This window comes from Lutra lutra, chromosome 4 (genome assembly GCF_902655055.1).
Source record: "Lutra lutra chromosome 4, mLutLut1.2, whole genome shotgun sequence".
In the NCBI taxonomy this organism is placed as follows: Eukaryota; Metazoa; Chordata; class Mammalia; order Carnivora; family Mustelidae; genus Lutra; species Lutra lutra.
This window is the reverse complement of record NC_062281.1, coordinates 90564319-90587117: the sequence shown is the minus strand read 5'-3', so window position 1 is coordinate 90587117 and position 22799 is coordinate 90564319. Positions and strand designations below refer to the sequence as shown.

The window sequence follows — 22799 nt, the reverse complement described above, 5'->3', positions numbered from 1 at the left end:
AGTTGCCCCATAAAGCAGCACATACATAAGGTGCTCACCTGAAATTCTCTGCCGGCCGGGGGGTAGGAGGGAATGTGTTGCCCTGTGAGAATAGCTGTTGGGTGGCAGGGACAGTGCTGGAGGAGATGCCTTTACTCTGATCTGTGGACCAAAAGGAGTGGGGGGAGGGCCAGTCAAGGGGCTGTAGTACATTAGTTCGGCAAGTTCCTATTTACTCATGAGGTATTATGATTAAGTGGGAAGAGGTCAGGCAGCAGCAGGCACATCAGTAAGTGATTGGAATGAGAATTTAAAAGGAGAATGAGGAAGAAACACACCCGTATTGATGTTGGAGTAGATTTCGGAAAATCTTGGATCTCTATCCTGGGCAAACAGACCATCTGTCTTCTCGAGGGGCTTGCTGTGTTCTGGCCCTGTGGTTGTCACAGGCTGAACAGAAATGTGTGGAATACAATGATAAAAATAACCATGAAAGATTTAACATGGCAATTCAATAACCCTAACATTCACATAAAGATGCACATACAATCTAACTGGCACTGGGGGACATTTCTTAAGGAAATGATCACAGTCTTCTTCAAAGACAACGACACCACTTACCTGGGAATGACTGTAGCCAGCCAGTCCATCTCTTGCTGATACCACATCCAGTTCTGTTTGCTGTTGCTGCTGCCTATATATTAAAGGCCAGTGAGGAGAGAAATAATTTTTTTTTTTAAATGTGGGCAAAGGGCTTAAACCAACAAATAAATAAACCAACAAATGCGACTGCAGATGCCCACTCTCTGGATCACTGATCATTTACGAGTCTTCTACCATTTCTCACCTGGATGCCAACTGCCCTGAGCCCATCTCCAGGGGTAAATTAGCTGTGGGACCTAGCTGTGGTCTCTGGATTGTGTTTGACAGTGTAGGCCTTGGTTCCTGGCTGGAGTTCCTGAGAAAACAGAGAGCAGACAGAGCAGAGAAGAAAAAAAGGATCTGACACTGCACATAAACCTGTACAGATTCACTTATAAGTAAGGCAATAACTAATAAATTCCCTTTTGAAGTTTAATCCTTTAAGTAACTTCAATTCAGCAGCTACTTCATACCATGGGCGACAAGGTACAAACAAAAACTATGTCCTGTAGCACAAGGGCTTATCCTGTTTGGGTTCTAATTTCTTTTAGGTATTCGATACCTAATTGGTATATATGAGTTTATCTGTATATTGTGGTTTTTTAAAAGCATAAGTTAAAAAACTGACAGTACATATACAAACATTAACAAAGACTCTTTTTGGATAGTGAAAAGTTTTTTCCTTCTTAGTTTTTCATACTTTCCAAGTTTCTGAAAAAAGTGTTTATCTAAAAATTTTAAGAATTAAACTGGTAGGGAAAACAGTATGTAAAAATAGGGAACACCATTATTTCCAAAAACAAGTTCTTTTTTTTTTTTTAAAGATTTATTTATTTGAGAGAGAGAGTGAGAGAGCACGAGCATGAGATGGGGGAGGATCAGAGGGAGAAGCAGACTCCCTGTCAAGCAGGAAGCCCAATGCAGGACTAGATTTTGAGACTCCAGGATCATAACCTGAGGCAAAGGCAGTTGCTTAACCAACTGAGCCACCCAGGTGCCCCCAAAACAAGTTCTTAAAAGTACTTAAAATTTCAAAATTTAAACAAAATGGAAACACAATACTAGTTATTCTGTAATATAAAGATACAAAAACGAAAAGAAACCCTAGGAAACTACAGTGACCACAACCATAGACCTGCGTCCTAAGTAAATACAATTACTAACTCAATCCACTCTGCTATACTAATCAGATAAGAATTAAACTTTAAAGTCCTAAGAGAAGGAGGACACAGACTCAATGTTGTCACCAGGTATTATTTATACTTGATAATAATTTCTACACAGATCTTCAAGAGCTAGGCTCAGGGCCAATTCTATATAGATGGATTAAATGGAAAAGTAACCTGACAACTGACATCCACTGGGATTGTATATTAAAAAAAAGTAAGAATATGGAGAAACTGGAACCCTCGTTACACTGCTAATGGAAGTGTAAAAGGATACTGAAGCTTTGGAAAATAGTTTGGCAGTTCCTCAAAGTTACCATGTGACCCAGCAATTCCACTCCTAGGTATATCCAACAGAATAAAAACATATCCACATCAAACTAGTATATAAATGTTCATAGCTGCATTCTAAATAGTCAAAAACTAGAAATAACCCAATGCCCATCAACTAACGAATGGATAAAATGTATCCCCGTACAAAGGAATATTATTTGGCAATTTAAAAAAAAAGTACAAATAAATGCTACAACACAGATGACCCTTAAAACATTATATGAAGCAGAAGAGGTCAGTTATAAGGAATCATGTATTGCTATGATTCCATTCATATGAAATGTCCAGAACACACAAATTTAAAGAGACAGAAACTAGATTAGTTGTCATATAGGACTTGGGGAATGGGGAGGATGACTGTTAATGAGTACAGAATTTTTTAGGGGAAATGATCATGTACTGAGATTAGATTGTACAACTCTGTGACATACTAAAAAACTGTACACCTTAAATGGGTGTACTTCATGGCATGTGCAATCTATTGCAAAAACTGTTTTTCACCAAGTTGAGAAAGAAAAGCTCAAACAGAAAGGAATCAAGGAATAAAAACTAACAAGAGTGGATGTAGCTATGGTCTAACGTAAACTAAGGTCCATGGGCCAAATCCAGTCTACTGCCTGTTTTCATAAATAAAAGTTTGTTGGAACATAGCCATCTTTGTTCATTTCATTTGCTAGGACTCTTTTCACCCTATAATAGCAGAGCTGGATAATTCAGTAGAGACCATATGCCCCACAAAGCTAAGATAATTACTATCTGGCCTTTTACAAAAAGAGTCTGCAGACACCTGCTCTAGATGAAAATCCTACCAGAACAGAACAATAAACTGGTATTTAAATCAGTATCGTTTCTAGAAAGGGTTGAAGCATAAAACTGAAACACACACCGTTCACATCTCAGAACTTACTCTCTGAAGTACTATTTGTTAAAACTCTTATTCTACCTGGATCAACTACCCCAAATCCTATAGTAAGTTGGAAGATGAGGAACTTCAGACTAATGGCTTACTACCACAAAAGTAGTAAAGCAGAAAAGTAGGAGACACCTTGATAAAGCTAAGCAGACTTGGCCCATGAGACATCCCAACCTTGGAAAAGGCCTTTATGGTACATACTTCACATTGGTGTTGGTACAGATGATGTACTCAATTTCATCTGAGTAAGGGTTCTGGAAAGTAAAGGAGCTGGTTCTCATCCAGAGCCACTCTCGGTTCTTAGACCGGAACCGGAACATGACAGACAGCACCTGGCCTTTTAATTTCACCACCTGAAAAAATTTTCATGCTATCAGTGAAACCCACAAAAAACTTTCTTTAGAATTTTTTTTTTTTAATTTCCCATTTCTACAAACCTAAGATTTGTGTGATACTGTCCTTGAAGTACCATTCTCTTTCAAGGTTACTGATGAAACAACATGTGGAATGAAAGCTAAGTGCTAAATAATAAGGAGATATACTTATTTTTCTTCCCAGAGTCCCAAGCAGCTATCTGATCACTCTAGTCAAAGTCAAACAGGAGTAACAATTTTTTTCCAGGAAAATAAAGACTGTTTCCCCACTTCTCGTGGAAAATCCTTTAAAGATATGTGGCTCTAGCTTTACAAGTCTATTGTAGAAATTTGTAGTTTGATACTAAATAGTTTACATGTTGCTCCTCAATCCTAGGTTTTCCCCCCAAACCTTGAGAATTTGTTTTCACAGCAGCCATGGAGGTTTCTATAAATAAAAATAAGTTGGCTTTAGCCTTGTTTTGTTTCTGTTTTTTAAAATAAAGTAATTTTAGATTATTTTAGTTTCTAGTCTTATGAAATAGAAAATTATCTTTTGAACCTCCCTCCCTAACAATAAATAAGATTAGTAGCTAACATTTATTTTATAGTTATTATATGTCAAGCACTGGGCTACATTGTTTTTCAATTTTTTTTTAAAGAACATCAACATTTATTTAACATGATAAAAAAGATATGAGGTATGAACATTTAAACAATATTAGTCTTTAATTCTTACATGTGCTCACTGTGAAATATATACAGAATGAATATAATTACATTTGTACATAACTAAGTACTGGATTTGAAACCTGCTTACTAAGGTATATATCTATTCCAGTGAAGTATAAGCCCAGTGCTTCAAAATAACTAGCCTTTATAAGATTTTTTTTTTTTAACAAAAAGTGGTAACATTTGTGTTTAAGTGTGGAAATAACTGTGGAAATAACTGCTGACATTAAAGCGGACTGAGAATTACAGAAGAAAATGAGACATACTTCACTTAGCAATAATAAAATGGCACATTTTATAGACACACATAAACACACACACACACTTTTCACAAATCAAGTGTGACACACAGCACTGCAGTAACCAAAATGGAGAAAAAAGGAAAACAAGCTTTGTTGGAAATAACTAAATTTATTACTGAAAAAGAAATATAAATCCAACTAGACTTAAGAAATACCGAAATCAGGAAATCAGCAGCTCAGTAAGTAGTTGGAGACCCTCCATTAAAAAGCACCTTTATCTAAGTACCCTAAAATCATAGCGGCAACTAATATCAAAATAGTAACCTCAAGATTATGTAGAGTATACAGGAGTCATTAAAGCTGTTTTGCAATAAACATTTTCCAGAAGTGATAAAATGATACTCTGTGACCAGAAATTGTAAGGTCCTAGGAATTTCAAGAATTTAAAATACACTGTACAATATCTTCTCCCACTGCTGAAGGTCCATGTCCTTAGTTCTGAATGGATTCAACAGAAGTCAGAATAGTTTTTCAGAACGGTTTTTCTGAGCCTACACAAACACAAAATGTGATTTTTCTGCGAGCTGCAGCTGAGTGCATGGAACTGGTAATGCTGAAGTTCCAGGAGACAGAGAGACATCTTACTGCCATCATCTGATTTTCTCCAGACATTGGGTTATTTGCTTTAAATGTATTATCTTAATCTTCCCAATAACCCTCTGAATTTAAGTACTGTTATTATATTTAAATATATAATTTTCAGAATCTGAAAATAACAGAGTCAGTTTATTTTTGGCCTTTTGGCTAAAATCAAGTGTAATATCTGTTCCTATCAGTTTAATATATGACACATCCTCTATCTGAGGACAATATATTAAATGGATTTTTGGAGCAGGGAGATGGAATAGGAGATTGCTTCTCATCCACGCCACGCATCGACCTGGTATTACAATAGCTCCAGGAATGGGGCACTCCCTCAGGGGGAATACTTAGGTGCCTAAAGCCAGCTCGAGCTGCAGGGGCAACCTGTGTGCACTGGAATGTCTCTGCCTCCAAGTGAGTGCCTGAGCAGATGGCTTGTATCTGGCCTCCTGTGGGGGGAGGTGTGTGTATGTATATAAATATATGCACCATGGTTCTCTTACACTGTACGAGGAGCATGAATGGAAGTATGATTATGCCAATGGTAGAAAGAGTTTTTGTTCATTTCTCCTTTCTTTTTGTTTCTGTCTTCAGTAATTTCCTCTCCAAGGTTTTGCTTTCTTGTACTTAAGTTTACTATTTTCTGAGTTTCTTAGGAAGATTTATTAAAAAAAAAAAAAAAAAAAAGAGTTTATAATTATTAACTCTTGCCTTTTGGCTTCCGGAGCAGTGCCATGCAGGATGGCAAGAACAAGCACCCAACAAAAGAGAGCAAAAAGGAAGCCAAGAAGTGATTAATCCATTTTCTAAGAAAAACAGGCACGATGTGAAAGCACCTACTTTTCAATATAAGAAAATATTTGAAAAACACTAATCATGAGAACTCAATGAATCAAATTCACATCTGATGGCCTCAGGATCGTGTTTTTGAAGTGAACTTGCTGATCTGCAGAATGATGAAGCTGCACTTAGAAAACTCAATCTAATTACTGAGGATGTTCAGGGCAAAAACTGCGTAATTTCCATGGCATGGATCTTACCCGTGACAAAATGTGCTCTATGGTCAAAAAATGGCAAACAATGACTGAAACTCATGGTAATGTTAAGACTACCAATGGTTACTTACTTTGCCTATTTTGTGTTGGTTTTAACAGAATTTTTTTTAAAGATTTATTTATTTGAGAGACAGAATGCGTGCATGCATGCATGCAGGGTGGCAGGGATGGGGAGCAGCAGAGGGAGAGAGAGAATCTCAAAGAGACTCCCAGCTGAGTGAGGAGCCCGACCTGGGGCTCGATCTCACAACCCTGAGATCATGACCTGAGCTGACATCAAGAGTCGGGCGCTTAGCCAAATAAACCACCCAGGCGCCCCTATTTTGTGTTGGTTTTACTAAAAAAGGCAACAATCAGATTCAGAAGACCTCCTATGCTCAATATCAACAGGTCTGCCAAATTTGGAAAATGATGATGGAAATCATGACCTGAGAGGTGAAGACAAATGACTTGGAAAAATGTGGTCAATAAGCTGATTCTAGATAGCATCAGAAAAGACACAGAAAAAGCTTGCCAATCTGTTTGTCCACTGCACGATGTCTTTGTAACAAAAGGAAAAATGCTGAAGAAGCCCAAGTTTGAACTAGGAAAACTCATGGAGCTTCACAGTGAAGGTATTAGTTCTGGAAAAGCCACTGGGGAAAAGACTAGTACTAAAGCTGAATGAGCTGATGGATATGAGCTACGGCCCAAGAATCTGTTTAAAATTCACATTTAATAAATAAAAATCTTATTCGTTTAGAGTTAACTCTTAATGATCTATAAAAGAACCATGAGGGGTGCCTACGTGGCTGAGTTGTTAAGTGTCTGCCTTCGGCTCCCGTCATGATCCCAGGGTCCTGAGATCCAGCCCTGTGTCAGGCTCCTTGCTCAGCAGGAAGCCTGCTTCTCCCTCTCCCATTCCCCCTGCGTGTGTTCCCTCTCTCGATGTCTCTGTGTCAAATAAATAAAATCTTTAAAAAAAAAAAAAAAGAACCATGAAATGATTATTCCTACCACCACCCACAGTTCAGTGAGGCCTAGAATATTTTAAGCACTTTAAAGAGTCTCTTGGATACAGCTAGCTGGATACAGGACAGTTGAGTAGCCAAAGCCAAAATACCTTGGATATTATCCATAGTTTCAAAACACTAGTCCTTTTCTGTTCCTTAAAGATACAGGTTTTGTTTTAAAGGACATAAGATTATGATGCCTGTCACAGTACTCAATCAGTGGTCAATAAATGTTTGAGGAATTAATATAACAAGTATTAGATTAAAATATTATTCAGATCCAACCATGGGGAAAAGTTACCTGTTGAAAGCTATCTCTTAGAAGCTGCTGGTCTTCAGGATGACAGAATTCTACAATATTCTTTCCTAAGAGTTCCTAGAAGTGAAAAAAGAGGAGTAAGATGGACACTTCTATGATTATCTAACTTTCCTGGCCTATCAGCAGACGACTTAGATTTTATGTCCCCTGTGTTTAGCCTAGGGTTTATAGTAAGTGTGTGGGGGGGGGGCGGGGGGAGACAGAAACAAAGAATATAGAATCTGCTAAGCAAATGGCCTCTAGAACATTTCTGTTTTTCCAAACATCATATATTTATTTTAGCTGCATTTTTACACATTTGAGGTCTAATGTACACATAAATCCACTCATTCTAAATCTACAATTTGATGGCCTCTAACATATTTATACATTATTACCAAAAATCTAGTTTCAGAACATGTCCACTGCTGCCAAAGTTCTCTTTTGCCTGTTTGTAGTCAACATCTGCTCCCAACCTCCTAGTCAACCAGTGACCTCCCTTCTGCTTTAGTGTTGTCTTTCTAGAAATGTCATATGGAATCATATAATATGTAGTCTACTGGTTCTGATTTCTTACATGTAACTTAAGATTTTTGGAGCTCATCTATGTTGCTGCACATAGTAATAGTATATTCCTTTTTATTACTCAGCAGTATTCTAACATGGATATTTCACAGTTGTGTATCCATTCACTAGTTAATGGACATTTCCAATTTTCCCACTTTGGGGTTACTGTGAATAATACAACTATGAAACACTTGTATATAAATCTTTATGTGAACAAAGGTTTCATTTCCCTTGAGTAAATGCTTAGGCGTAGAACTGCTAGATTATAGGATTATGTATACATTTAACTTTTTACAATTTACAAAACTCTTTTTCCATTTTTCCAAAATGTCTTTCTGAAGTGGCTATCCCATCTTACAGGTCTGCCAACAATGTCTAACAGTTACAATTTCTCCCCATTCTTACAACACTTTTTGATAATAGTGGACATATCTCACTGTGCACATTCTAGTGGGCATACAATGGTATCTCATTGTGGTTTTAATTTGCACTTTCCTACTGACTGATGATGACAAGCATCTTTTTTTTTTTTTTTTTAAGATTTTAAATAATCTCTACAACCAACATGGGTTTGAACCTACAACCCCAAGATCAAGGGTCACATGTTCCATCAACTGAGCCAGCCAGGCGCCCCATGATGAGTATCTTTTTATATGCCATTCATGTTTCTTCTTTGGTGAAATGTCTATTCAGATCTTGTGCCCTTTTTATCTTATCTTTTATCTTATCTTTTTGTCTGTTTATCTTAATCAGTTGAAAGACTTCTTTTGTATATTCTGGATACAAATCCTTTTTCAGGTATATGGTTTGCAACATTTTTTCCCCATTTGTGGATGATATTTTCACTTTCTTAATGATGTCCTATTAAGAGGGTAAATTTTAATTCTCATTAAATCCAACTTATGAGTTTTTTCTTTTGTGAACCATGCTTCTGGTGTCATAGAAAACTTTGTCTAACTCAAGATCACAAAGATAATCTCCTATGTTCTTCTAGAAGTTTTATAACTTTAGCTCTTGTGCATTTATGTTTTTGAGTTGATCTCTGTCTGTGGTGTAAGTAAGAGTCTATGTCCTTTGTGTGTGGGGAAATAACCAACTTTGCCATCACCATTGTTGGAAAGAATCTTTTCTCCACTGAATTGTCCTGACACCTTTGTTGAAAATCAGTTGACCATAAATGTGAAGAGACTATATTCTGTTCTGTTGATCTGTATATCTATCCCCATACAGATATCACACTACCTTGATGACAAAAGCTTTATAACAGGTGTTTAATCAAGTCCTGTAAATCCTCCAACTTTATTCTTTTTCAAGACCTCTTTTTTGCCAACTTCTTCACAGAGCCATAGCCAGAAGTCTCTCCTGGTCATACAGTTTTGAAGGGTTCATTAATGATTTATTGCTCAACTCTGGTATAGCTACCTGCTCTGCTGAATGAGAAATCTCAATAAAATCATAATAACCAGGGCCAAACTTGCGTATTTTGTGGGTTACTATGTACCTAACCTAAGTGATTACATAAATCATTTAACGATGGTCATACCATTACAACTAATTAAAATGAACTCTCCTGCATTATTATCTGTATTAATATCAACAACAAAAAATAAATACATATCCATGCCCACTGTTCCCATGTGAGAGCAGCCATATTTTTCTAGATTGGATGAATAACATTGGTAGAAACCTGAGAATAAGTTAAGCTACAGTTAGAATAGGTTCATCTCTTTTTCTGATCCGGGCCTGATATGTTTTGGCTCTTCTGGAATACATGACTGAATAATCTCAACAAAACCAAGGGAAAACAGGCTTTAGTATCAATGGTTTAACAGCTCCAGTTCTTCACCTGTGGTTGGTAGCCAACAGTAGCCACACAGCGGTGATCCACAAAAGTGAAGATTCCCTCAATGTTGTGCCGAGAGATGAACTCTGTTGGTTGACAAACATTACTCATATCTGTACAGTTGGGAGAACTAGTTACCTGAAAGTAAAGAGATAAAAACAAGATAAAATGACACCATTCTTTTTTTTTTTTTTTAAGATTTTTACTTATTTGACAAAGAGAGAGCACAAGCAGGGGGCGCAGCAGAGGGAGAGGGAGAAGCAGGCTCCTTGCCGAGCTGGGAGCCTGATGCGGGACTTGATCCTAGGACCCTGGGATCATGGCCTAAGCTGAAAGCAGAGGCTTAACCATGTGAGCCACCCAGGCACCCTGATACCATTCTTTTTTTTTTTTTTTTTTTTTAAAGATTTTATTTATTTATTTGAGAGAGAGACAGTGAGAGAGAGCGTGAGTGAGGAGAAGGTCAGAGGGAGAAGCAGACTCCCCATGGAGCTGCGAGCCCGATGTGGGACTCGATCCCGGGACTCCGGGATCATGACCTGAGCCGAAGGCAGTCGTCCAACCAACTGAGCCACCCAGGCGTCCCACCCTGATACCATTCTTTACAGATACATTTCCCATCTCCTCATGGTCACATATATAGACACGACACTTCCAATTTTAGAAATTCCTGAGCTTCCATATCTCATCCAAACAGGAAAAAAATGACAATCACAATCAGAGAGGGTAAGAGGGCTAGTTCCACTCCCACATATGTATCCTATACCAACTTTGTATAAAAAATTAAAATTCATTCAACCCAAAACTCACCTACTTTCATTTAGCTAGGCTGTATTTGATTAGAAAATTAGTCCCCAGTAACCAAGAAACTTATCTAGTTTTATGAAAAGAAAATTCCACTTTTCTAGTCATATAACAGTAAAATAAAAAGGGGCGCCTGGGTGGCTCAGTGGGTTAAGCCTCTGCCTTTGGCTCAGGTCATGATCTCAGGGTCCTGGGATCGAGTCCTGCATCGGGCTCTCTGCTGCGCAGGGAGCCTGCTTCCTCCTCTCTCTCTCTCTGCCTACTGGTGATCTCTCTCTGTCGAATAAATAAATAAAATCTTTTTTAAAAAATGCAACAAATTATTATAAATAAATAAATAAATAAAATAGAAAGATCTCCCTTCTCCTGCAATGCCTGGGTAGCTCAATCAGTTAAGCGTCTGCCTTTGGCTCGAGTCGCGATCCTAGATTCCTGGGACCGAGTCCCACATCAGGCTCCTTGCTTGGCAGAGAACTTGCTTCTTCCTCTGCCTGCTGCTCCCCCTGCTTGTGCTCTCTCTCTCTCTCTCTGATAATAAACAAAATCTTTAAAAAACAGATCTCTCTTCTTCTGTGTAGAAGCAGAAGAAATTAATTAGAAAGAGAAAATTCAGCACTATGAAGTTCACAATGTGAAAGATAAGGGGGAAAGATCTCCCTCTTTCTCTCATTCTTTTCAACTTCTGCTATCCAAGAAGAGAAGCAAACATGAATGCTATGTTCTTCCCAAAATCTGGGGTTTCACAGAACTCATTTGTATTTAGAGAGTAAAAGAAAAATAACATGAACAAGTCCTGAAGGAGAGTTCTTCTTGCTGAAAAGGAATGATATGGGACTTCCAGGGAAGATGGTGGAGTAGGTAAACCCTAAACTTACCTCGTCCCATAGATACAACCAGGTAACAGCCGCATCAGTGTAAATAACCCAGAAAAGGAACCAAAGACTTAGAGAACAAACTCTCTACAGCTAAATGCAGAGAAGAAGCCACACTGAATAGAGTAAGAAGACTAAATGGATACACTAAAAGGACCCGTGGACTGTCCACAGGAAGGAAGAACTCAGTGGGCACAGAGAAGGGAGAGAAACAGAATATCACACCAGGGAGACCCCATGGGGAAGACAAATCCCAATAACATTTGGTTTGAATCCAGAGGGGCTGAATTTCAAGAATTGCTTACCAATAGCAAGGCTTAAAACCTGGAACACTTAAGTATCAGCAGGCAAATGGGAAAGCTGGGAGGGCAAGAGGAAACCAAGTCCCCACCCTTAAAGAGAGAGCACAACAAACAGCCCCATGGAGATACAGCACAGAAGCAGCACTCTGAAAAACACCCGGGGTATAAAGGAGGGAGATTTGTTTACTAATTTCAGAGCATGTGCTGGAGAGGCAAGGATCACTGGAAAATTCCTCCAGTACTAAAGGAGCTGGCTAGTGCCATTTCCCTCCCTTCCCCCACTCCCCCTTAGCACAAACACACTGACATCTGCAGGAGCCAGTGTGAAACCAACACTCAGTACTTCACTTGCTAACAGCATGCCCCACTCATGCATACAGCTGTGGGCATACCCCCGCTAGCCAGCCTGCAACACAAGGTCTCCTCCTGTAGCAGACCCCTGCAAACCTTGCTAACATCATGCACCCCACCCCTATGCATTCAGAGCTACTTACATTTGGAAAATGCCTGGTCTGACTCAACTTAAGCCCATAGCAGCCCAAGACTGGCCCACTACAATGATCCAATACAAGGACCAAACCCTGCCCACAATAGACAAAGAGAGCCATTGCAGACAACTGGACTAAAGGCAAAAGCTGCTCGGTCACAATAGCAAGGCACACATAACATACATATGAGACACCCCTGGAGCACTACATTCTGATGAACAGGGGACGTGGCACTATAGGTCACTACTCTCAAGAACAGGAGCTGTACCTGAATTTCCTAACACAAAGAAACAAAGAGTTAGACAAAATGAGGACACAGAGGAATATGCTCCAAATGAAATAACAGGACAAAATCACAGCACGAGACGGAAACAAAACAGAGATAAGTAATACACCTGATGTAGACTTTAAAGTACAGAGGACTTGAGAAGAGAATGAAGGACCTCAGTGAGACCCTTAACAGAGACAGGAAAACATAAAAGAACCAATCAGAGATTAAAAAACAACAACAACAACAACAAAAAAAAACCCAAAACTCAGTAACTAAAATAAAAAACACAGGGTGCCTGGGTGGCTTAGTCATTGGGCTCTGCCTTTGGCTCAGGTCATGGTCCCAGGGTCCTGGGATCGAGCCCCACATAACTGGACTCCCTGCTCAGCCGGAGGCCTGTTTCTCCCTCTCCCACTCCGCTTGTGTTCCCGCTCTTGCCATTTCTCTCTGTCAAATAAATGGATAAATCTTAAAAAATCAAATTAAATTCAAAATACACTAGATGGAATGAATAGTTAGACTAGAGGAAACAAAAGAACAGATCAGCAAGCTGGAGGACAGAATGATGGGAAGCAATCAAGCCTATTTGAGAGTGAGGGAGAGAAGGAACGATACAAAAATGAAAACAGACTTAGGGAACTCAGTGATGCCAGCAAGCATAAGAAAATACAATTATAGGGATTCTAGGAGAAGAGAGGGGAAAAGGGGGCAGAAAATTTATTTGAATAAGGAATAGCGGACAATTTCCCCAATCTGGGGAAGTAAACAGAAATCCAGATCCAGAAGGCACAGAGAGTCCCCAACAAAATCAACCTAGGGAGGTCTACCCCAAGACATACAATAATGAAACTGGTAAAAAGAAGAGATAAAGAGAGAATTTTAAAAGCAGAAAGAGGGGTGCCTGTGTGGCTCAGTGGTTAAGCGTCTGCCTTCAGCTCAGGTCATGATCCCGGGGTCCTGGCATCGAGCCCCTAATTGGGCTCCATGCTTCTCTCTCCCCCACTCCCCCACATGTGTTCCCTCTCATTGTCTCTCTCTCTGTCAAATAAATAAATAAAATCTTTAAAAAAAAATAAGTAAATGAAAGCAAAAAGAAGAATGAAACAGTTACATACAAGGGAAAACCTTAAGGTAATCAGTAGATTTCTCAGAAGAAACTTTGCAGGACAGAAGGAGTAGCATGATATATTCAAAGTGCTGAAAGAAGAAAGCCTGCGGCCAAGCATGCTCTATCCAGCAAGGCTATTATTCACAACAGAAGGACAGATAAAGTTTCCCAGACAAGCAAGAGTTATAGAAATTCATGACCACTAAACCAGCCCTGTAAGAAATGTTAAAGGAACTCTTTGAGACAGTAAGTAGGAATAAGAAAAGTAGGAAAAACAAAACCAGCAAAATGAAGTATGTTTATAAAAATTAGTCAAGGAATTCACAAAATAAAAGGCTGCTAAGTCTGACACCAATATACCTAAAACGTGAAGAGAAGAGGAATAAAGAATGAGTTCAAACGTAAGTGACCATCAATAAACTGCCATACGCTTAAGATGTTATACACAAACCTAAAAGTAACCACAAATTAAACCAGTAATAGGTACGCAAAAAGTAAAGAGAAAGATGGGATGCCTCAGTGGCTCAGTCAGTTAAACATCTGCCTTCAGCCCAGGTTATGATCCCAGGGTCTTAGGACTGAGCCCTGCATGGGACTCCCTGTTCCACAGGGAGTTTGCTTCTCCCTCTCCCTCTGCCCCTGCTTGTATTCTCTCTCTTGCATATGACACCTGGGGCTCATCACAAGTGCCCTCCTTAACACCCATCACTCATTTGACTCAACCCCCCACCTAAGAGTACACTTCTGATGAGCACTGAGTAATGTGTAGTCATCTTGAATCAACGGGCACCTGGATGGCTCAGTTGGTTAAGCATCTCTTGATTTCAGCTCAGGTCATCATCTAAGATGTGAGATCAAGCCCCACACTGGGCTCTGTGCTGGGTATAGAGCACCCAGCTTAAGATTCTCTCTCTCCCTCTGCCCTTTCACCCCACATCCGTCTCTCTCTTAAAAAAATAAATAAATAAAAAGAATTGCTAAATCACTATATTGTACACCTCATATAACTAATATGCTAATAAATCAATATGACACCATATGTTAACTACACTAGAATTAAAATTTTAAAAAAATGTATAAGAAGATTTTTAAAAAGAAAGAAAGAAAACAAAGTAGATGATATAGATGTGGAAAATTCATACTTGCCTGCAGTCTGCCAATGGCCACTAGGCAAAATTTGCTCCCTTGGCCTGCCTCTGGATCATCATCTGGGAGGGAGACACCTTCAGGAAGGTGAAATTAAAAGGTTTAAGAGGGATCTCAAACTCAACTGCCTTCAATTCATATAGAAAAAGATTTAAAATACATGTAGGTATGAAGAGACTAGGTATAAAATAACAGAGTGCTGAATGATAATAAGGGTAAACAACTGCACAGAACTTACCATATATGCCAGATACTGTTTAAAGTATTTTTACATATATTAATTCATATATTTTACCCATATTAATTGTAATAAACTATAGAGTACAAGTCCCACTCAAAGTATTCTAAAACACTGTACTGGTCAAACCAAACATATGGAGACAGTCATTTATTCTAGGACTATACCGTAGGCAGGCAACAGATGTCTTGCTCAATTTGTGTTTTAAAATAAGCAAACAACTAAAAATGAAATTAAACCAACATCAAAAGCTAGTTACTTATGTCCTTTGGGAAAGAGAGAAGCCAAAGTTTCAATGTTTTATGTGAAAAGGGAAGAAGGCTGCATTTTCTCTCTAGTCTTTGCATATATATTGTCTTTTTACCAAGAAAAATATTATTTGAGAGCAATACAGAAGTATAAAAGACCATGTATAATATGGCAAATGTATGGTTTATTCAGTATATAAACTAAAAGGTTCAAATGTCACTATACTTAAAATTAATTTTTTTGAATTACATTTAATTACCATTTATTGAGTGCATATATATGCCAGGCATTGGACTAAGTGCTTTTCTTACATTAACTCTAATCTTCAAAATAACTCTACATGGGATATATTACCTCCAAATTATAGATGAGAAAACTGAGGGGTTCTTTTTATACAGGTCAAATGTCTTACTCTAAGTTATACCATTAGTAAGTAACAATGCCAGAATCAAACCCAGGCTTTTTTTAATACAAAGTTTAATTTCTTCCCCAAATATACCACCTTGCCTCCTTCTCTCTTAGTTTCCCTCTCCCTACAATCCCATTTCCCCATTACACCCATCTAGCAGCAAAGTAATAAAGTTGCTAAGATCTGGAAATTCTGACAAACCAGTTTAAAAGGCTGATTCCTGCACCCAACCACTCTTCTCACATTTTCTATTTGACTTCAAGTTCTAGCTAAGCTAATGTGCTCACATCTTGATTTAAGGCCTTTAAAGAGAATATCCCACTTATAAATTACTACTATTAAGTCATTTCCCTCTTCTCCCTCAAAGTCATGCTTCTACTTTAAAAAGCTTTCCCAAATTAACTGCACTCAATGCCAACTGTTTCTTTGCACAAAAAAACTTAGAAAATTGGTAATCAGTATATATTATTATAAATCTGCATGTTGAAAAATTGCATTCTGTGATACTGCCAACACTGAATCATTTTCAAGTCTGAGTAATCCATCTCCCCAGCTGGAATATACAGGAGGAGCAGGAGCCTGCTTTTTCTTTGTTATTTTCTTACAGTTTATACCACAATACATTTCACATACTGGGTACATGATAAATGTTAGCTAACTCAGACTCTGTGACAAACCTGCTGCACCATGGGAGAAATCCAACTTTCCTACCTGCTGGGGGCCAGGCCTTGATGTAGCCTGTGCAGTGGACCACCACAAAGTGAGGTTCCCCATCCTTCACAGAGCCAAGTCCATTCCTAGAAGAAGTACATGTGTGAGGAGAAAACCCTACCCAGTAACATTTAAAAGGCAATGCTGGCTTAGTACCTTTAACTTCAGGCTCTTGGATGTTTAGAAAACTGGTCACTTTTTGACCTCTCCCACCCAAAAGTGACCACCATATTTCTGCCAAAGTAAAGAAAGAGAAAGGTACTGTAGCAGAAAGAAAGTTGGTAAAGTGGTAGGGCAACTTCTTCAAACAAGATGAGCTAATAAGGAAGCTGTAAAAGTTTAGGAAAATACTGCCCCCCGCCCAAAAAAATTAACTGGAAAGTGAAGGATGAGGGTGAGGGCTGTTGAAAGAAGTACTATAGTAAGATGGCTGAAAAAGTGATGATCTCTACAGGTACTTGGCCATCCCTTTGGTTTTTCATTGTTCAGGACCTCACCTGCATCTGTTCCTCACAAAGCTCAATCTATTCATGGAGACTGGGTCCACTGAGCTACTGCCACACCTGTTTCGAAGAATGGAAGATTAAAAGCAATTAAGCTGTGCTATTAAAGAACTTTCCATCCATTAACAGCCAGAAAAAGGGGCTCTGGATTAGACACAGAAGGATAAAGAAGTCAGGCTTGATATTTCTAAAACTGTCCAGAATTTGAAGCTCAAAATATTCCACATAATCTTCAAATGCAGACATTCTCTACATTGTGGTCAGTATACTTTTTGTGTAAAGGACCAGATGCTAAATATTTCAGCTTTTGTGGGTCATACAATCTGTTGCAATGAGCCATCAGAGCATGAAAACAGCCATAGACAACACATAAATAAATGCACATTGCTATGTTCCTATAAAGCTTTATTTACAAATACAAATATTTATAAATATTTACAACCACAAACAAAGAGTTGTGGTTTGCAGATTCCTGTTCTATACCACAACCCAATCTATTTGCCACATTTCTTTATTATTTATCTTGCTCTTGCCTATGTCTCTACATAGGTCATGTCCACATTGGGACATTCTCCCACCCTCTCTACCTTCCTTATCTCATTTCCTTAAAATAATGGCTAAAACTTACCCAGAGTTTAATATATACTGTACACTATTCTAAGCATCTTTACAAATATTTATTACCTCATGCTTTTAACAACTTTGTGAGGTTCACAATTCCCAATATTAGACAAAATCACAACACAAAGAAGTCATGTAATCAGCTCAAGGTCTCAGAAAATAGTAGGTAGTAGTCCAAGTTCAGAAGTTACTCTAAATCAGTAAGCCATATAATATTAAATTCTGTAACTCTCTCAGGAAACCTTTCTTAATGTCCTACTCATCATTTCTAATAAGCATCCTCTCAGTGCAATGTAGGCAATTTCCACTGTACAACCTGAACTTATTTTGTGACTTTAAGAGGTATCTTTTCTGGGGCGCCTGGGTGGCTCAGTGGGTTAAGCCGCTGCCTTCGGCTCAGGTCATGATCCCAGGTCCTGGGTTCGAGCCCCGCATCGGGCTTTCTGCTCAGCAGGGAGCCTGCTTCCTCCTCTCTCTCTGCCTGCCTCTCTGCTTACTTGTGATTTCTCTCTGTCAAATAAATAAATAAAATCTTAAAAAAAAAAAAAAAGAGGTATCTTTTCTGCCTGTGTAGAATGTACCACCATACCTTCTTCAGAATACTAAAAAAGTGTAATTTATAATTATAAACACTAAATAATAATTGAAAGATGTAAGAAAGTATCAACACTGTGAAAAAAAGAAAAATGCAGAAATGTTCTGAGTAGGTGGATGCTGTCTTGTGATATACTGGGAAAAAATACAGGTTTTGGAATCCAACTACTCTGGATTAAAATAAAATCCTATGCCAGACATTACCTATGTAATCCTAGGAAGTTAATTTTGAGGCTTTTTTTAACAGCAGAATAGTAACCATGAACTCAACCTCAAAGAACAGATGTGGGAAATGTGATGATAGCAAGTCTCTTATAGTATGTGGCATAGGAGGAGTTCATTAAACTTTAGTTCCCTTATCAAACACTTTATTCTGTTATAATTCATGTGGGTCTTGACAGTTCAATTTAATCCAACTAGAGCTCGGATTTAAAAGGTTAACTCCCGGGGTGCCTGGGTGGCTCAGTGGGTTAAAGCCTCTGCTTTCACCTCAGGTCATGATCCCAGGGTCCTGGGATCGAGCCCCACATCAGGCTCTCTGCTCAGCAGGGAGCCTGCTTCCGCCTCTCTCTCTCTGCTTGTCTGCCTGTGATCTCTGTCAAATAAATAAATAAAATCTTTAAAAAAAAAAAAAAAAGGTTAACTCCTCTAACCAGAAATCAAACACCCTGCTCTTCATTTTTCTTAAGTCAAATCACAGTCCTCAGCCTGACACTCACCTCATACGGCAAATAAATGATCTCCTTGAGCCCATACACATCCTCATGGATGACTGTTGACCTTCCTTTTTCACTGTTCCAGTCTTCAGATCAAGGATACGCCCTGAAAAATGATGTGAAAAACAGTCTGGACTGTGTTCTTGTATGTGGTGAAAAGGGGGAAAGGAGAGACACTGGAGGCCAAGATATATAAGTATCCTGTTCATGCCCTCCAATCTCCTTGCTTATAAAAGAACAGGCCAAGTAGGGGAAGGATTTTTTTCAAGTCCAAAATACCTCAACCCCCATCAATGAATGTTATTCTTAAATTCAAAGGCAGCACTGGAGATAACCTTGTGTAAGGAAGGAAGCTGGGAGTGGAAAGTAGTGTTGGCAAGTAAGAGGCCAGGCTATATTCTTGGATCTCATTTTTTTTTTTTAAAGATTTTATTTATTTATTTGACAGACAGAGATCACAAGTAGGCGGAGAAGCAGGCAGAGAGAAAGGAGGAAGCAGGCTCCCTGCTGAGCAGAGAGTCCGATGCGGGGCTCGATCCCAGGACCCTGAGATCATGACCTGAGCCGAAGGCAGAGGCTTTAACCCACTGAGCCACCCAGGCGTCCCTTGGATCTTATTTTTATACACATGCACATACACGTGTGTACACACAATGCACACTGAGGGAATGTCATTGTTTAAAAACAAATAATTTCATATCCTATAGTAACACAATACCCATCTCCAGCCAAAACTGTTCCTCCCTTTATTATATAGAAACTAATGGCAAGGATGTCTGGGTGGCTCTGAAGCATCTGCCTTTAGCTTAGGTCATGATCCCAGGGTCCTAGGATCAAGGTCCTCATCAGGCTCCCTGCTCAGTGGAAAGCCTGCTTCTACCTCCCTCTGCTGCTCCCCCTGCTGTATACTCTCTGTCAAAGAAATAAATAAAATCTTTATTAAAAAAAGAAAGAAAGAAAGAAAGAAAGAAACGAATGGCAACTTTTGGGAAAAGGAACTAGAAACATGAAATCCATAAAGACCTAAAAGAAGGGAAAACTAAAACACAATTAATAAAGGCAAAATCTTGCCATTTGCAATGACATGGATGAAATTAGATGGGGTGATGCTAAGCAAAATAAGTCAGAGAAAGACAATCATCATATGATCTCACTCATATGTGGAATTTAAGAAACAAAACAGGATCATAAGGAAAGATAGGAAAAAAATAAAACGACAAAATCAGAGAGGGAGACAAACCATAAGACAATCACAGGAAACAAACTGAGGGTTGCTGGAGGCGGGGGAAGGGATGGGGTAACTGGGTGATGGACATTAAGAATGGCAGTGAGGGACGTTTGGGTGGCTCAGTTCTTAAGCGTCTGCCTTCGGCTCCGGTCATGATCCCAGGGTCCTGGGATTGAGCCCTGCCATCAGGCTCCCTGCTTGGTGGGAAGCCTGCTTCTCCCTCTCCCACTGCCCCTGCTTGTGTTCCCTCTCTCACTGTGTCTCTCTCTGTCAAATAAATAAATAAAATCTTAAAAAAAAAAAAAAGAAGGGCAGTGATATGAGCACTGGGCATTGAAGACTGATGAATCATTGACCTAGAGATAGACCTCTGAAACCAGTAATACATGTTAATTAATTGAATTTAATTAATTAATGAACTTTCTTATATTTAATTACCAGTTTTTAGAAGATTTAGCTTATTTATTTGAGAGAGAGGGAGAGAAGGCGTGCACATATGTGTGTGTGTGTGTGTGTGTGTATGCACGCGTACACAGCGAGACACAGAAGGAGGACACAGAGAATCTCAAATAGATTCCAGCTTAGCATGGAGCCTGACACGGGGCTCAATTCCAAAACTCTAAAATCACAACCAGAGTCAAAACCAAGAGTTGGGACACTCAACCAACTGAATCACCCAGGCCCCCCTTAATTACCAGTTTTGATCTGCTTTCACTTTAAAATTTTTTTTCCAGAGTTGCTTAAGAAGCAGATGTGTTTCCTCTAGCCAAACTCTGGCAAAAGTACTGAATAGCATTAAAATAGGGGGAAGGGAAAAAAAAAAAAAAGAAAGAAAGAAAGAAAAATAAGACAAAAAAATAGTATAGATACAAAAAAACCCACAACAGTAACAACAACTTATATACTGATAGAGGCGCCTGGGTGGCTCAGTCGTTAAGTGTCTGCCTTGGGCTCAGGTCATGCTCCCAGGTCCTGGCATGGAGCCCCAAATCATCGGGCTCCCTGCTCAGTGGGAAGCCAGCTTCTCCCTCTCCCACTCCCCTGGCTTTGTGTTCCCTCTCTTGCTATGTCTCTGTCAAATAAATAAATAAAATCGTTAAAAAAACTTTGTATACTGATAACCACTCCCCTGTAAAATAAATATCTATTAAATAGAATCCAGTATTAAAGCCAAAGATATGCAGAAACAGGCAGGAAAAAATACCAGGTAATTACCCATACAAATTAGACAGAAACATGGATAATTCTTTTAGAATGGGAAAAATTAATTCATTGTGGATTTGGTTTTTACTGTTTTATTTACAGTAATAAATTTTTATATGCACGCTGTCATAAAAAAACATTTTCTAAGAATAACTACAAATTATATTATCTGCATGTGGATAGAAAAAAATGATTGTATTCATTTTGGGAGAATATTCTAGAAGCCCTGCCAGAGTTAATGAACAAAGTGAAGACCTAAAACACCTCTTCTGTTTCAGGGAAAAAAGAAAGGGCTTCCCATTCATTTTCCATCCACATAATTCATACCTGTCAGGGCATTTTCCGAGGTGGAAAGCTGCTCACGAAGTTTGTCCACATCATCTGGATGCACCTGATCATAGAGTGTGCTACCAAACCATTCAGACTGTGGCTGGTTCAAAACTGGGGTCACTGAGTCAGAGACATAAACCACCCGGCCTGTCTCACATGAGACAATAAACAGAAAGCCATCTGCTGCCTCCAAGATCAAATGTTTGAGTTCCTGCCCAAGGAAGAGAAATAAAAGTTAATACTGAACTCTTAAAAGCCAAGTATTATTCATGGAAACAAGTAAGACATTTCAGGCCTTATGCACGTCTCCATAAGCAACTGCTAGCTCCTGCCTGATCCACAGCCCCAGCTATGCATGCTAAATGTAACTGCCTTCATGATAGTTTTTTTAAAATAGGTATTTCTTCAATCTCTTTATGTCACTATTCACCTCTTCCCCTTTATCTCAGGATTCAAGATGGGGAATAAAAAAGTTTCCCGCTAACAAAATTTAGTCCTTGATCTTACACCCTTTGGTCTCTTTTTAGGATCTTGCTCTACAAATACTCCCATTTTCACTCTCTCTCCCCTCAGATCTATAAATATGATCAGGTTTTCTCACTTGTATACAAATCTTACCTCCATTTTGCCCAACTCATCTCTATTTCAGTGCCAAGTTTATATTAAGAGTAATGTTATATTCACTGGTTCTATTCTCTTACCTTTCACATATTCCTCAATCCCACTATAATTGTCATTCTAAACCATTCATGTTGTTTGTAGCAGGTTAACAATATTATCCTGACTGCCAAGTCAAGCCCCCTTTCCTGGGTCTTTATTATGTTACTCTATCTCTCTCCAGAATCTGGTAATGTTGTCCATTCCATCCTTTTAAGTTTTATTTTCCTCTAGCTTCTATGATACCATCCCCCAATTTTGCTGCCCTTCTAAATGCCCCTTCTCTGCTTCAGCCACCCTTCCCTTTGTTCAAGTCTTAAGTATAGATATTTCCAAGGTTCTATCTTAAGTTCTCTTCTCTATTTATACCATACTCTCTGAGAAATTATACCTACTTCTTCCTGCTATGAAATGATGCCCAAGTCTGTATCTCTAGACTCCCCTAATCTTTTTTTTCTTTAGCTTTAAGCAGACCTAAATTCCAACCAACTCAAACATTTCCAATTTAGACATTCTACCAGCAACTCAATTTCAACATCTCAAAACCAGTCGGTCATATTTCCCCCTCCAAAGAACAATCCTCTGGTTCTTC

The 22799-nt window shown here is 38.8% G+C and overlaps 1 protein-coding gene and 1 non-coding gene across 8 annotated transcripts in view; one reads left to right on the top strand and one right to left on the bottom strand.

The window, feature by feature from the left end:
* Window positions 1-22799, bottom strand: part of ARNT (aryl hydrocarbon receptor nuclear translocator) — a 76277-nt gene that overhangs the window by 6280 nt on the left and 47198 nt on the right. For all 7 annotated transcript variants that reach the window (XM_047723998.1, XM_047723997.1, XM_047723999.1 and 4 more), the window contains 12 exons: window positions 21548-21761; window positions 18793-18895; window positions 16853-16918; window positions 16356-16441; window positions 14749-14825; window positions 9761-9895; window positions 7351-7425; window positions 3235-3386; window positions 827-937; window positions 601-673; window positions 318-429; window positions 39-141 (listed from right to left, as the gene is read on the bottom strand). In XM_047723998.1, the coding sequence (XP_047579954.1) occupies window positions 39-141; window positions 318-429; window positions 601-673; window positions 827-937; window positions 3235-3386; window positions 7351-7425; window positions 9761-9895; window positions 14749-14825; window positions 16356-16441; window positions 16853-16918; window positions 18793-18895; window positions 21548-21761 (1307 nt within the window). The remainder of the gene's footprint in view (window positions 1-38; window positions 142-317; window positions 430-600; window positions 674-826; window positions 938-3234; window positions 3387-7350; window positions 7426-9760; window positions 9896-14748; window positions 14826-16355; window positions 16442-16852; window positions 16919-18792; window positions 18896-21547; window positions 21762-22799) is intronic.
* LOC125099355 (U2 spliceosomal RNA) lies at window positions 5145-5337 on the top strand. Its single transcript, XR_007127132.1, has one exon. It is a non-coding gene; the product is annotated as a U2 spliceosomal RNA (small nuclear RNA).